At 42.4% G+C, this 13876-nt stretch overlaps 1 protein-coding gene across 1 annotated transcript in view; it reads left to right on the plus strand.

The window, feature by feature from the left end:
- The window catches only part of LOC126412200 (casein kinase I), a 302788-nt gene that overhangs the window by 145412 nt on the left and 143500 nt on the right, over window positions 1-13876 (plus strand). The window contains 1 exon segment of the mRNA XM_050081682.1: window positions 10093-10133. Coding sequence (XP_049937639.1) covers window positions 10093-10133 — 41 coding nt within the window.

Consider the following 13876-nt stretch of genomic DNA (forward strand, 5'->3'; position numbering starts at 1 on the left):
AGAGGGTCGTATTCACGTCATATACTGTATGTAATCAAAAGCATCCGGACACGTGGCTGAAAATGAATTAAAAGTTCCTGTCGCCCTCCATGAGTAATGCTGGAATTTAGTATGGTGTTGGCCCACCCTTAGCCTTGATGACAGCTTACACTCTCGCAGGCATACGTTCAGTCAGATGCTGGAATATTTCTTGGGGAATGGCATCCCATTCTTCACGAATTGCTGCACTCAGGAGAGGTATCGACGTTGGTCGGTGAGGCCTGGCACGAAGTCGGTGTTCTGTAGGATTCAGTCGGGACTCTGTGCAGGCCAGTCCATTACAGGGGTGTTATTGTCGTGAAATCACTCCGCCACAGGCTGTGCGTTATGAACAGGTGCTCGATCGTGTTGAAAGATGCAGTCGCTATCCGTAAATTGCTCTTCAACAGTGGGAAGCAAGAAGGTGCTTAAAACATCAATGTAGGCTTGTGCTGTGATAGTGCCACGCAAAACAGGGGGTGCAAGCCCCCCTCTATGAAAAACACGACTACACCACACCACCGCCTCCGAATTTTACTGTTGGCACTACACACGCTGGCAGATAACGTTCGCCATACCCCCACACCATACCATAGGATCGCCACATTGTGTACCGTGATTCGTCACTCCATACAACTTTATTCAACTGTTCAATCGTCCAATGTTTACGCTCATTACAGAAAGCGAGGCGTCGTTTGGTATTTACCGGCGTGATGTGTATCTTATGAGCAGCTGCTCGACCATGATATCCCAGTTTTATCACCTTCCGCCTAACTGTCATGGTACTTGAAGTGGATCCTGATGAAGTTTGGAATTCCTGTGTGATGGTCTGAATAGAAGTCTGCCTATTACACATTACGACCCTCTTCAACTGTCGGCGGTCTCAGTCAGTCAACAGACTAGGTCGACCTGTACGCTTTTGTGCTGTACGTGTCCCTTCACGATTCCACTTCACTGTGACATCTGAAACAGTGGACCAAGGGATGTTTAGGAGTGTGAAAATCTCGCGTACAGACACATGACACAAGTGACACCCGATCACCTGACCACGTACGAAGTTCGTGAGTTCCGCGGAGCGCCCCATTCTGCTCTCTGACGATGCCTAATGACTACTGAGGTCTCTGATATGGAGTACGTGGCAGTAGGTGACAGCACAATGCACCTAATATGAAAAACGTATGTTTTTGGAGGTGTCCAGATACTTTTGATCACATAGTGTATTCGTATAAGGAGGTTTCAGCATTGTAATGAAGCTGAAAAGCAGCAGAACAGTAAAACTTATAAAAACGCTGAGTTTTACATGATCTCCGGATGGCTGACTACAATGTTTTATTGTTTTATGGAAGTGGATTTTAGTGTTTTCATATATAGAATACCTTGTTATGGATGTGAATAACTTCAGGGGAAGGGGGCGGGCTAGAGGTTCATCTACTATTCCATAGACGCCTTCTATAGTTTCGCTCCTCATGTCTTACACGTTCTCGTGCAGGCGTATGCTGTACATTGTACACGGCTCTGCGCGTGTCGTAATGTAGCTTAGCTTGCGAAGACGCCTGGGTCGTGTGCATTCTCTGCTAAATTTTAATACATGCAAGCATTGTGTAAGTAGCCGCTGCCCTACGGAGAATGATAATCGTTCCTCTGCCAGCAGTGCTACGAATTTATTCAGTTCCAAACCACGCTCCGAACGAAGCGTCAGAGAAAATTTCGCTATGCACATGCCAGTGGTTTATGTAGATTATAAATAAAATGTAAGTCTAGTGTTAATACTCTTCATCTGTCAACACTGAGAAAAAAATAAGATTTTGACTGAAGTCAGCGTACTGAGTACAGAGTGCTTCAAGGGGCACTAAGGTGCCTAGCGGAATCAGTCGGCCGCGCAGCTGATGGAGCTCTTCGCGTCAGGACTTGCAAATTAGGTTGTTGCCAGTAATGCAGTTTGGAGCGCCGGCTGCGGGTCTGCATCGCTGCCGGCGGAGCAGGAGCAGGAGGCGTGGGGGGGAGGGGGGGGGAGACCCGGCTGTGCTCGGTGACGTCGCCTCCCCGCCTACCCCGAGCTCACAGCGGCATTTCACAGCAAAGGATAAAAATTCCGATAGTTACATGGGGTCCGCGGACTGTGACGACTGTGATACAATCCGTTTAGGTACAACGCCGTGTCACACTGTAGAAAGGAATATCATAACAAGCAATACAAGACGATCTTCTCCCAGATGTCGGAAATGTTTATTCAACGGACTTCTCGAGTAAAGTGTAATGTCATTGACTTTCCCAGAGAGGCGTGGGTGTTCCGGAGAAAATTCCGAACAATATTCTTCCACGCTAACACTTCTGCCCCTCCCTTTTACGACTCTACGTAGGCCATCTGCAACTTTATATATTGTGTCCCACTTGGGATCACCACCACTATTACAAAGGAATCAACCTCCAACATTTCGAGACCACAAACAAGATCGTTGAAATTCTGTTTAGATAACAATTCTTATTTTGTTTCGTTCCAAAGTATGACCCAACAACGTAAACGAGAAATATGTTTTTACAAATCAAAATGGTTTCTGCACGTCTGTTAAATCTTTATTATGATAAGTTGTACGGAAAAAATCTTTTTCCGCGTCGGCTTTGTTGTCACATAAATATTTACCGTACTAAAGTTGCTGCGGGTACTGTAATGTGAAATTCGTGAACAGATCAGTGGTCGCTACACTGCAAATGCTTCGAAGTGGCGCTGCTGAACGTACTGTTTACAAAGAGTCTATTACTTTGCATTGTACCTTACGAAATAACACGTTTTGGTGCAGTGGTTCGTTCTTAGCTTTTTCTCCTGGAGGAGGCGGAGTTAATACAACAACACACTAAATATTAAATCGCTTTATTATAACTTGAACGAGATGAGATACTCACCTTTGTAACAATCCATGTCTACAGGAATGTCATGACAATTTATTACTGTCGCTGGACATCAACGTATCACTTCTTACAGAACAAGATATTTCTTACAAAGTACTATTGACCATAAAAATTTATGCAGTGTTCTGATACAACCGTCGCATTGCTGGCTCGATGGAGACAATGCTGTCGTCTTCAGCGATGATCACGGAATGAGCTGAGCGGCAGTGCGCTCAGACGCAAGTAAGCGTGCTGATGCCGCGGCGTATGGAAACTCATCTCCAAGTGTCCGACTCTGCTTATTTGTCGCTGCGTCTGGCAGCGACTATACTTGCTTGTTGTTTCGTCGCGAGGTGTCAACCTTGCCCTGGCACCTCGTTCTTCGGACGACACCACACTTTCCTGTTCTAAGTGACTCGTTTGCAAGTACAAAAGCAATGAGTGATACACAGCGCAAAACGTTTCCCTTGTAATAACGCATTCACCTTATATTTGTAGAAAAAAAGTTCAAAAATTTATCTGCATATGTTACCATATTAAACATGTACCTTATTTACACTACATTTAATGTCATAACATATGCAGGTGTATTATTTATGCCATGGAAGTTCAACATTTAAGCTAAAAGTAATTGCTTGTGCATGTTTTGGCCAGGATAAGATTAACAACACGATTAATGAGGGTACTTCTTTAGCCTTCTGTGCTCATACGACAAAACGAATTTTGTCGGGTACTTAACCCGTGACGCGATTGAAGAAACGTAGTATGTTCTTTAGTTTATGACACTCCATATCACTGGTGTGTGTCGTTGCCTCCGATTCATTTCTCATTCTGTATAATCGTCCTTTAAACTTGCTTTGATAGCAGTTACTAAAAATTACAGTAGTACATCGCTGGCCGGCCGGTGTGGCCGAGCGGTTCTAGGCGTTTGTCTGGAACCGCGCGACCGCTACGGTCGCAGGTTCGAATCCTGCCACGGGCATGGATGTGTGTGATGTCCTTAGGTTGGTTAGGTTTAAGTAATACATCGCTATTTCACACGCATTGTATTGTGCCAGCGAATCGAAAAACAAATTTTTATGTTCGTCACTCTTCGAACATTCTCATCTTTGCTGAAATAAATTACATGTACGTTAGAACTCAGCAACAGCCTTCAGTTTCGGGCGCGTTGTTCCCCATTTTCCTACAGTAACATTTCTGTTATTGTCCATGCATAATATTTCACCTTTCTGGACCTTTCCTTTCACTGAGGTCGTTGGATTGAATTTTGTGTTAATCCTCAATGTAGCAACGAGATCAGTTGAGAGTGTTCATTCAACGGGCGAAGGCACCGCTTGTGCAGTAATTGTAGACGTACAGATTGAGCTCGACATTTAAGATTGGACGCATCAACTCGATCAGTACATGGAAGGACACTTCATGATTTGCCGGAGCAATCTCGTTTCAAGCATACAATTCCACATACCACGTATACCCTTCCACAACACAAAGTTTGAATAGCTTGAGACATATTTATGACGTTTCTCCGGAACATACACGCTAAAACACAGTATCGCTGTAAACGGCACCATAGTTTCATCTGTGTACACGTTCTCACTAGGACAATACATTGCGTGAAATTTATCGTTAATAGATCACCTAGTGGTGAAATTTTGATCAATTTGTTTGTGCCAGAATTGTCTAAAAAAGAACCTCAAACCTGTTATCGGGCAAAGCCTTACTTACGTCATTTTTGAATAGTACAGTCTATGACCAAAAAAATGGTATTGGAGTGTAGGTGTTCGATCCAGACCAATCAAAGACACGAATCCAAAAAATTGTTGTGTTCCGCTGTGTTCTGTATATTTTTCGTTGACAGTACAGTCAGTAATTCTTTGCTCAGCATAACGATTCTGGTGACATTCATATTTCCTGTTACAGCATACCAAGTAACTAGGGAGACGTTTCTGGGAGGTACATTTGTTGATTACTCAACAGCTGGAATTTTATTTTCCTCGGCCCGCCTGAATCAGACTCGTTGGCAATACTATTAGAACTCTCAGGAGACTATTCAGGATCATTACCGTCAGTTACTTCCCCTCACTCTCATTGAATTAACTTTCCTCGTTCAAAATAACATGAAATTGTCACAAACTCACAAGAAAACAAGCTCAGTTTTTCACGGACACACGACTTCAAACACATGCAATCTTAGCGACTTTCTTGCGCGAGCTACCGCATGTGTAACGCATATAGTTGACCGCAGGACAGACTATTTCAGTCGATTGTCGCATTGTCTGTCAACGAATTTCGGAACCATAAGTGCACAACATCTCCATAAGACCAGGGCAGCGATATATCCACTTCAAAGTAGCAGTGTATTCGAATTATACACACGGACCAGAGTATCTATATGAATTTGGTAAACATGGAGGACAATGGGTCAATTTATTTGACATAACTCTCTCAGTTGTTATTGATATCATTTATTTGAATTTAAGCTGCATTTGATCTATGCTTACATAGTTTGAAAGTAATGGATACTGTCTCTGGGAAATGCGTCATGCTAATTACTATCTGCTTTTTTACCTAGACGTAGTTTGCGTTTAGTTTTATTAGATTTGAGTGTTATGGCATTCAGTCTCACCACAACCACGTAACTATTTACATTTTGAATGGGCTCTTAAACTAATTGCTGAAAATAATTTTCGGAGAAAGCATTGAGTAAAATTTCGGGCGTTGTTTTATTCTTACCACAGACTTCAAACCTGTATTGTCGCCAATGTATCAGGTGCAGATTGAAATCACCATAAACTACAATTAGCTGTGTCTGGTACCTATTCAAAATAATGCAATTTTTTTAAACTTTCAGCAAATATTTCAGCTTAGTCTGGGGGTCGGTTAAAGGAACCTGTTAATTTATTCCCGTTGTCAAGTATGACATTTAATAACTCGCGGGAACTACCTAATTCAATTTCATTACAAAATAAAATACTTCTAATAGCAACAAACACGCTACCACCAACTGTATTTAATCCATCCTTTCTGAACGCCGTTAGGTCCTTTGTAAAAATGTTGGCTGAACATTTCTCTGGCTTTGCCCAGCTTTCAATACCTGTAACGATTTGACCATAAGTAATTTCTATTAGAACTTGCTCTGGGTCTTTCCCAATACAGCTGCATGTCTTTACAACTGTAATACCGATAGGTCCTGGGACTACCTTCGTCCTGTGTTTGTCCTGCCCCCTTAAGGCTGAAGCCCCTTTTGTACTTTCCCGTAGACCGTTTAACCAAAAAAACTGCCATTCTCTCTCCACACAGCCCCTGCTACCTGTGTATCTGTCTTCGGTGTGTAATCCACCCCAAACGTATTAAGCAGAACTCGAAGCACCAATACACTGTGGCGCAAATCAAAGAATATGCAGGCTACATGGTCACAGAACAGTTTGAGGCTCTGATTCAAACTTCCTGCTCTCGACTCTGTACCATAGGAGGCTCTCCATAAATTAAGGCACACGTTAAGGGGTGGGAGGGGGTCAACAGTGTGACTTGGGCGGGAGGGGGGGGGGCAATGGAGGAGGAGTCATAAGCTTCGTGACATTAGAGTATTTGCAGCTCCAAACTTCAACTGTATCAGTGTCATTAAATTTTATTTGTATCACTTTTGGGCATGTGGCGCCGCGCGATTTCACAGTCGCTATACCTGCGGTGTCGCGCGTCGGCTACCATTGACATAAGCCGAAAGGCCAATATCGCGTTTGAGGCATTGACAAACACCGCCTTCGCTCCCCATTTTGTTTCCGTCTTATTGTTTGTCTCTTAGTCGACACTTGACTTCGGATGAGTGATGAACGATAATTTTTGAAAATGAGAAAAAAAACTGATTTAGGCATTCTTTACCGCAAACTATATTAATTATACCTGTACAGTGCAGATTACGCTGATAAAAATAAACAAAATATACAAGACGAAGTTAATACCTACTGGCACGTTATAGCGAAGATTAACAGTAATGACAGCGTTGAAAATGAAGTTGATTGGAAAATCAAAGATTTGCAAATAAAATTAACTAAAAACATAACGACACTTACAAACTTTTATACAAAAATTCCTTCGTCCTCAAAACCACCGAAACAACTCATGCCACAGACGTACATAGATTCCTAAATTGCCTACTTCCGAAAAGCTAATGATAACTCGAGAAAGTTTTATAAAACCCGTGTTTGTTTATACTTGCGATTGTGGTCCTAACAAAAATTTACAATACGGGCGAGTTATTGTTTCAGCTGTACAACATTGTTAAGATTTTGACGTGCATGCTATTTTCATTGTCACAAGTGCTCCAGGAAGAAGTACATTTAACAGAGTATAGCGACGATCGGCACCCCTTAGTTGCGAACTTAGTGATGTGTTAAAACACTCAAGTGGAAGACACCAGAACGACAGGCAAGACGTGATTACATTGTAATATACAACAAAGAAGATAGACAGAACACATCTTAGAGATACGTGACAGTCTAGGACCCAGTGTGCGATTTGCAGGGGGGGGGGGATGGGGGGGATTTCCACCCTTCTGCATCAGACCATCCCCTCCTCTGACTTGAGTTTATGCATCCCAACCTGGGATGTTTATTTCCCACGCACTGGAGTAAAACTTTACATAAAATTTAAATTTGTGGAGCCGAACACACAGTTTTTAATACAGTCTTACTATTAATACTATTAATATGTTTGCTTATTAATTTTGAAAAAGTGTTATGTGGTAGTTAAGCATTTCAAAACATTTAGAACTAAATCATCATTCTCATGTTGTCATTGTTGATTTCGTCTAAGGTGCGTCACCCGTTTACTTGCGAGCTTGCGAGGGAAGTAGTGTGGCAGTCATACCACAGCAGTCGTACCGCAGAGTTGGGTGAGCTGGGGGCTGAAAGTCCCACCCCGGGCCCTGACACAGGGTGGTGACCGGCCCGGTGCCTGTGCGAACATTCACCGTTTGGCCACCTTTTGGCAACAGTATGGCGCGGACTAACGCGCCTGGGACGAAAGCACACATTACTAGATACCGTACCATCGTCTGCTTCTAGTTCCTAGGATACTATTTCGTGGACCTTCTTCAAATACTCTAATCTTCCACCATCGTTTTCTTTTCCTTTGGTTTTCATTTCCGTTGTTAGCTGCGTGTGCAAGTACCAAGTAGGCCGCCGCTGCGATACTTTATCATCCTTTATACTGCAAGACCGACACACGTGTGGCACAAATTATGTTGCTTTGGTATAAATTAACCTGGCGCATGCAACATACGCCGCAAGATGTTGCCTGTTGTAGCATGCTACAAGACGACGCACGCCACATTTCCGTAGCATGCCACAATGAAGCAAGACGTCGCCCCAGCGTAAACGAGGCTTTAGAGCCAGATCTGTATTGTATGGTGGATGTGATGTGTTGCGTACGAAACTAAAACCTGCAATCAGATCCAAACGTCGTGGAAAACAGTGAAGAGGTGTCATCCTGCAGCAAGATAACGCTCACCCACTTTCTGCCAAACGGATAGCCGTCGCAATAAAGGAGTTGAGATCCGAGGTGCTGGAGCATCCACCATACAGTACAGACCTGGCTCCAAGTGATTTTCACATGTTTGGACCCTTAACGGAAGCACTACAGGGAAGAAGATTTGAAAGTGATGAAGGCGTCATTGCTGCGGTGCAAAATTGGTTACAGATACAACCGAAAAACGTATTTTCTGATGAAATTAAAAAAAAAAAACTCGTAAAACGTTGGGAAAACTGCATTGAAGTCCAGGGAGGTTACGTAGAAAAATAACGCATGTTTGAGTTTTCTGTCATCAGAATAAGTGCAGCTTTTCACAAATGTGCCTTTACTTTTTGAATTTCCGGCCGTATACCTGTATATAGATGATTTTGTAAATAAGCTTTACCTATAATGTACTTTTAAAGATATAACAGGGGATGGCTTTTCTGACAGCGCATACGCGTGAATAGTGAGTTTCGGCATTTACATCTGTTTATAAATAACTGTTTAACCATGGGTAACGCCACGGTCCAAGCTAGTAACATATGTAATAATACTAACCCCCTAAGACATTCACCCCCCCCCCCCCCCCCCCCCCTGGTAAAAGCACAAATCGCATACTGCTAGGACCTGTGCATGGATATGCGCCTTTGTGGTGGTCTACTTATTTCACTATCAAGACATGTCCCACATATTGATTCAATGCCTCATCTCGGCAGTTTTTCCCCATCCTTTTCAGTCTGCGGAGGCTATAACACAGTTTGGGCGTATCGTATATATTTCACACTGTGTGTACTGTCCGCCCCCGGTAGCTGAGTGGTCAGCGCGACAGAATGTCAGTCGTAACTGGGACGGAGATTTTCTCCGCTCAGGGACTGGGCGTTGTGTTGTCCTAATCATCATCATTTCACCCCCATCGACGCGCAAGTCGCCGAAGTGTCGTCAAATCGAAAGACTTGCACCCGGCGAACGGTCTACCCGACGGGAGTCTCTAGTCACATGACATTTATTTATTTACCGTGCGTACGTACCAAAGAGTGGGTGGTATAAGCGATCTAAGCAACATCAGTAGATTAGTTCGGAGCGGATTAAAAAAAAAACTGTTCTAAGTGACCGATACTTTAATAAGAAACGCGCGATTCTGTCACATTTTGGAATCTGAGCTTACGTGGTGGCGCCTTGTGTTAGGCTGTACCGCCTAGCCCATTCGTTCTCCACTTTGCAGCGCGCCAGGCGCTACGCGCCATCCGATCCGCACGGCACGTGACGTTCGGTACAGCCTTTCTCCGTACATTCTCATCATTGTGGATCCTACCCAGTGGTAGTTAACCTGAGTGGGCGACAGATGATAGGGACTTTAAAAATATTTTCATTTAAGTTTCTATATAGTGCAATGTCATGTACATTTGAGCAGGTCAGAATTAAAAATATATATATTTTTTTGTCCTTCGGCAACTAGAAGCACGAAAACCGAGCTGTGTGAAGATCATTGGTGTGCGAAGCCCACGGAGTGCGACTTAACGACAGACATCAGAGCTTAAATGTCACGTCAGTTTTGCCCCTGCCTTCCTCTGCAGTTTGTAGATTCTCTGGTGCAATTACTCTCATTTATTTATTTACTTGTATTAAATATTTAACTTTAGGTATCCCTTTATTAATCGCTAACCTTTTTCTTTTCAGGGAAGAACCTGTACAACAATGAGCATGTAGCCATCAAAATGGTATGTGACAATTAAACTACTTTAATTTTCTGATTTTTGGGGGTTCCAAATCTGAAGTTAATTAGTGAACAGAACTGTGTTTTTGTAGGCAAAGTATGCCGGGGTTCTTTCTGGAAGCAGAAACAGTACTCTGCGTCCTGTGTTAATTCTAATTGTGAAACTGTTAGCAATCCATTAATCGACAGCTCTTTAAATTAATTTCGTATTTTCATCTGGACAAATTCACTTTCGATAAGGCAAAGAGTTTTTATTTTTGCTGGAAGTTGTTGATGTTGGCCAAATTTTTGTAATCATTTGTTTGAAATATCCGTTACCAGTCGTTAAGGGACAGAAATGTGCATAAATTTTGCCATCGATCAGAAATGACTTACTCTCATTCTGTGTATTATTTTTCTACTTTTCGGAAGATTATCGCACAGTAGTACATATTTTGGCGAGAACAGCGCAGTAAATATATTACAGTAGCTGTAGTATATCCTTTTCCCTTTCGTGGGTGAAAAGCTCACATATTGAGTTTCTTACATAAAAGCTTTTAACGTTTTTAATCGTAAAAGAATTAGGCAAGTCACTATTCGCACTATGAATTTCGCTTATTCCATTCAGCTTTAAAAGGCTCCGTTTTCCGCTAAGATTAGCGTTCAGTATGACTATCAATAAAGGAGAATGACAAACATTCCAGTGTCACGGAGTGAATTTAAAACGGTTGTGGGTTTTTTGCTGCAACTGTCTCTGCCACTGAACGTATTTGTCCTAGTTCCCGAAAGCAAACCACGAATGTAGTTTGTACAGATTTACTTTGAATAAGTTAGAGGCTGTACAAACTAAATGATTAATTGCACTTTTTTTCAAATCAGAAACAGATGGAAAAAGACGAAGCGAAGCAGGAGCTTTTCAGCTAGTTCATTTATAAAACTGACAAAAATACGTATGCCAAGTAACATGAGAATAAAATGTTTCATTTCCGTTGCTTCGTGCCGCCTCCTGTGGATATAGTTCTAATTAATTTACATTAACGGGTAGTGTTGGCCACTCAGGAACACAGTTTGAAATAGGGTCAGTCTACGGTACGATGTCCTCTGTGAACATTGCATTGTTGTGTGGATCATCTAGTGTAGACTAACCTCAAACACTAACACACCTGATGACTATGATTTTCCACAAGGCTTGAAGACGGAAAGAAACGCTTTTCCATTGATCGGAAGCGCTCTCTCTCTCTCTCTCTCTCTCTCTCTCTCTCTCTCTCTCTCTCTCTCTCTCTCATGGATGCTTCACGTCCAAAGAATTCTTGTGAACTTCAAAAGAGGTCGCAATTTAGTCAGAAAATAGCTCAGAGACCGTCACTCTATATTGTACTACGTCGCATCTACATTTTAGTGCTTGAACGGAATCTCGGACACACATCACGAGGTTAAAACGGTTGAGAGTTAATAAACTTCAACGAAGCCTAAGAGTAAAGTACGTTTAAAGTTTATTATTGATGTCTCGAAAGCCTGTTAAAATTTATTTTATTGTCGCACTAACATTTTTTTTTTCTCCCACTGTCTAGTATCGCCAGCTTTTGAGGCGCTGATGGCTATGTGGAAGGGGATGTATAAAATGGTTAGGCACTTGATAATGTAGTAGATAGTTACTGGGAGTCCTTATGTTGTTCAAACGGTCAATATCTCACAATCTTCACATGTGAAGGGCGTAAGTCGTGTGAGAATAAAGTGTAGAAACATTATCTGTTGCTTCAGTTTTTTATGAAATTGTCTTTAATGCCTATAATACATAAAATGTTGTTCTTCGTGTTTTCTGGCATTGACGCCATTGCATTGTCAGTACGGGAATTTCGTTCTCCCATGGAGTACGCTGATCGAGAAGCCCGATAAGCTCACGGAAGACTAGCAACATCTCCTTTATCTGGGGTTATCGTTGTCTTTGACGTTTGAAATGCTTATCGCGATCGTGCAAACATTGCACTGGTAGCAGCATTTTAACAGCCTGGCACAAATTTCATAAGAAGGAACTACAGTAATCCACTTCTTTATGTGGAATTTGCCTTATAATTTCAACGTGAAATCCTCCGCTGTCCTTTCATGGCGCGGAGAAGCTGTTCTTAATGTTTGCTCCAGGAAAGTACTTAGCGGCTGATGAAAGAAGAAAAGGCTTACACTTCAAGGGGACGTATAGGAAAACACCTCGCATGTAAGTCGAAAAACGGTAGGACAATACGACGAAAGGAATCTTTTGTTCATAGACGCTGTCTGGGCATTTATGAAAAGTGCTTCAGGAAAAACCGTGAAAAACGGACTGTTTGGATAAAATAAGAATTATGTCTTAACCGCTCGTCATCTGACTCGACTATATACATCGTTAACATACCCGAAAGTAAGTTGCAGTAGTAAGATTGAAAGTGGAAAATTATGCAACTACTGCACGCAGTCATAACACAGCATATTCTGTCTCATATTTGCAGATGTTAATTTAATTAGCGACTTCCAACCTTTCTTTTACAATCACTTGCTAACAGTTTGAGATTTGGATCGATTTAACGGAAGTAAATGACATTGTTTTCATTAAAATTTCTGAGTCTGTGGATGTGTCCTCCATTACTGATATTGTGTTCGCTAATATTGTTAGATGCTATAGAGAGAAAAAATGTCTCTGTACAATCCCTGAAGTCTCTTTTCTTTGTGGTTCTTACGCTAAATATACATTGGCGACAATCAGTTTCGAATGACGACTCCCTCAATTTTCTCAGTAGTGTTCCTCGAAATGAACGTCGCCGTCCCTCCAGACATTCCTATTTGAGTTCCCGTAGCGTATTCGTAATATTTGAGTCTTGATCGAACATTGGTTACTACAGATCTCGCAGGCCGCCTCTCAATTGCCACGATGCCCTCAGGTAATTCGACTTGGTGGGGATCCCAAACACTCCAGCAGTACTCAAGAATTGATCGCACTGGTGTTCTATACATAATCTCCTTTGCAGATGAACTACACTTTGCTAAAATTCTCCCAGTAAACCGAAGTCAAGCACTCGAATTCCTAACTAGCGTCCTTATAGCCTCTTTCCATTTCATACCGCTTTACAACGTTACGCCCGGATGTTTAAACGACGTGACTGTCTCAAGCGGCATACTACTAATACAAAGGGTACTTGGGAAGTTTTGCAGCACGACGCAACAATAAGTCGTAGGAGGCCGGTTGCTGCTGTGATCTAGGAAAACTTCATACTTACATTGTAACCGCTGTGCAGGTCTGTGGGTGCAGTCGTTCACTAGCAGGGTTAGTTTGAAATGCTTGTTATGGCATTGTGAACACGAACGAGATTTGGGCAGTTTTTCGGTACAACTTCGCGCGTGATTTAAACTTAGACTAGTGCTTTGACGAAACGACTCTTGCACTCGGTGATGTGTGTCCACATCGTACTACATTCAGGTGGTACAGAGAATTCCAAAAAGAAAATTTCACTGTGGAAGACGCTGAGAGGACGGGAAGACCACGATCATCAGTTACGGACGAAAACATTGATGCTGTGAAGAAATTGCGAGACGAAGACAGACGAGTGACCTGTAAGCAGATAGAGGATACCTTAGGGCTAAATGCACCAGCAATTCGTTCGATTCTGCGTTATCATTTGCAAGTAAAGAAACTTCGTTGTCTCTGGGTGCTGCATAGACTGACGGAAAAGCAGATGACACGATGTGTGACTTGGTGACGGGAGATGTTAAAGAGGTTTTCTATGGGGCAATCTTAGT

Source organism: Schistocerca serialis, chromosome 7 (genome assembly GCF_023864345.2).
Source record: "Schistocerca serialis cubense isolate TAMUIC-IGC-003099 chromosome 7, iqSchSeri2.2, whole genome shotgun sequence".
Classification (NCBI taxonomy): Eukaryota; Metazoa; Arthropoda; class Insecta; order Orthoptera; family Acrididae; genus Schistocerca; species Schistocerca serialis.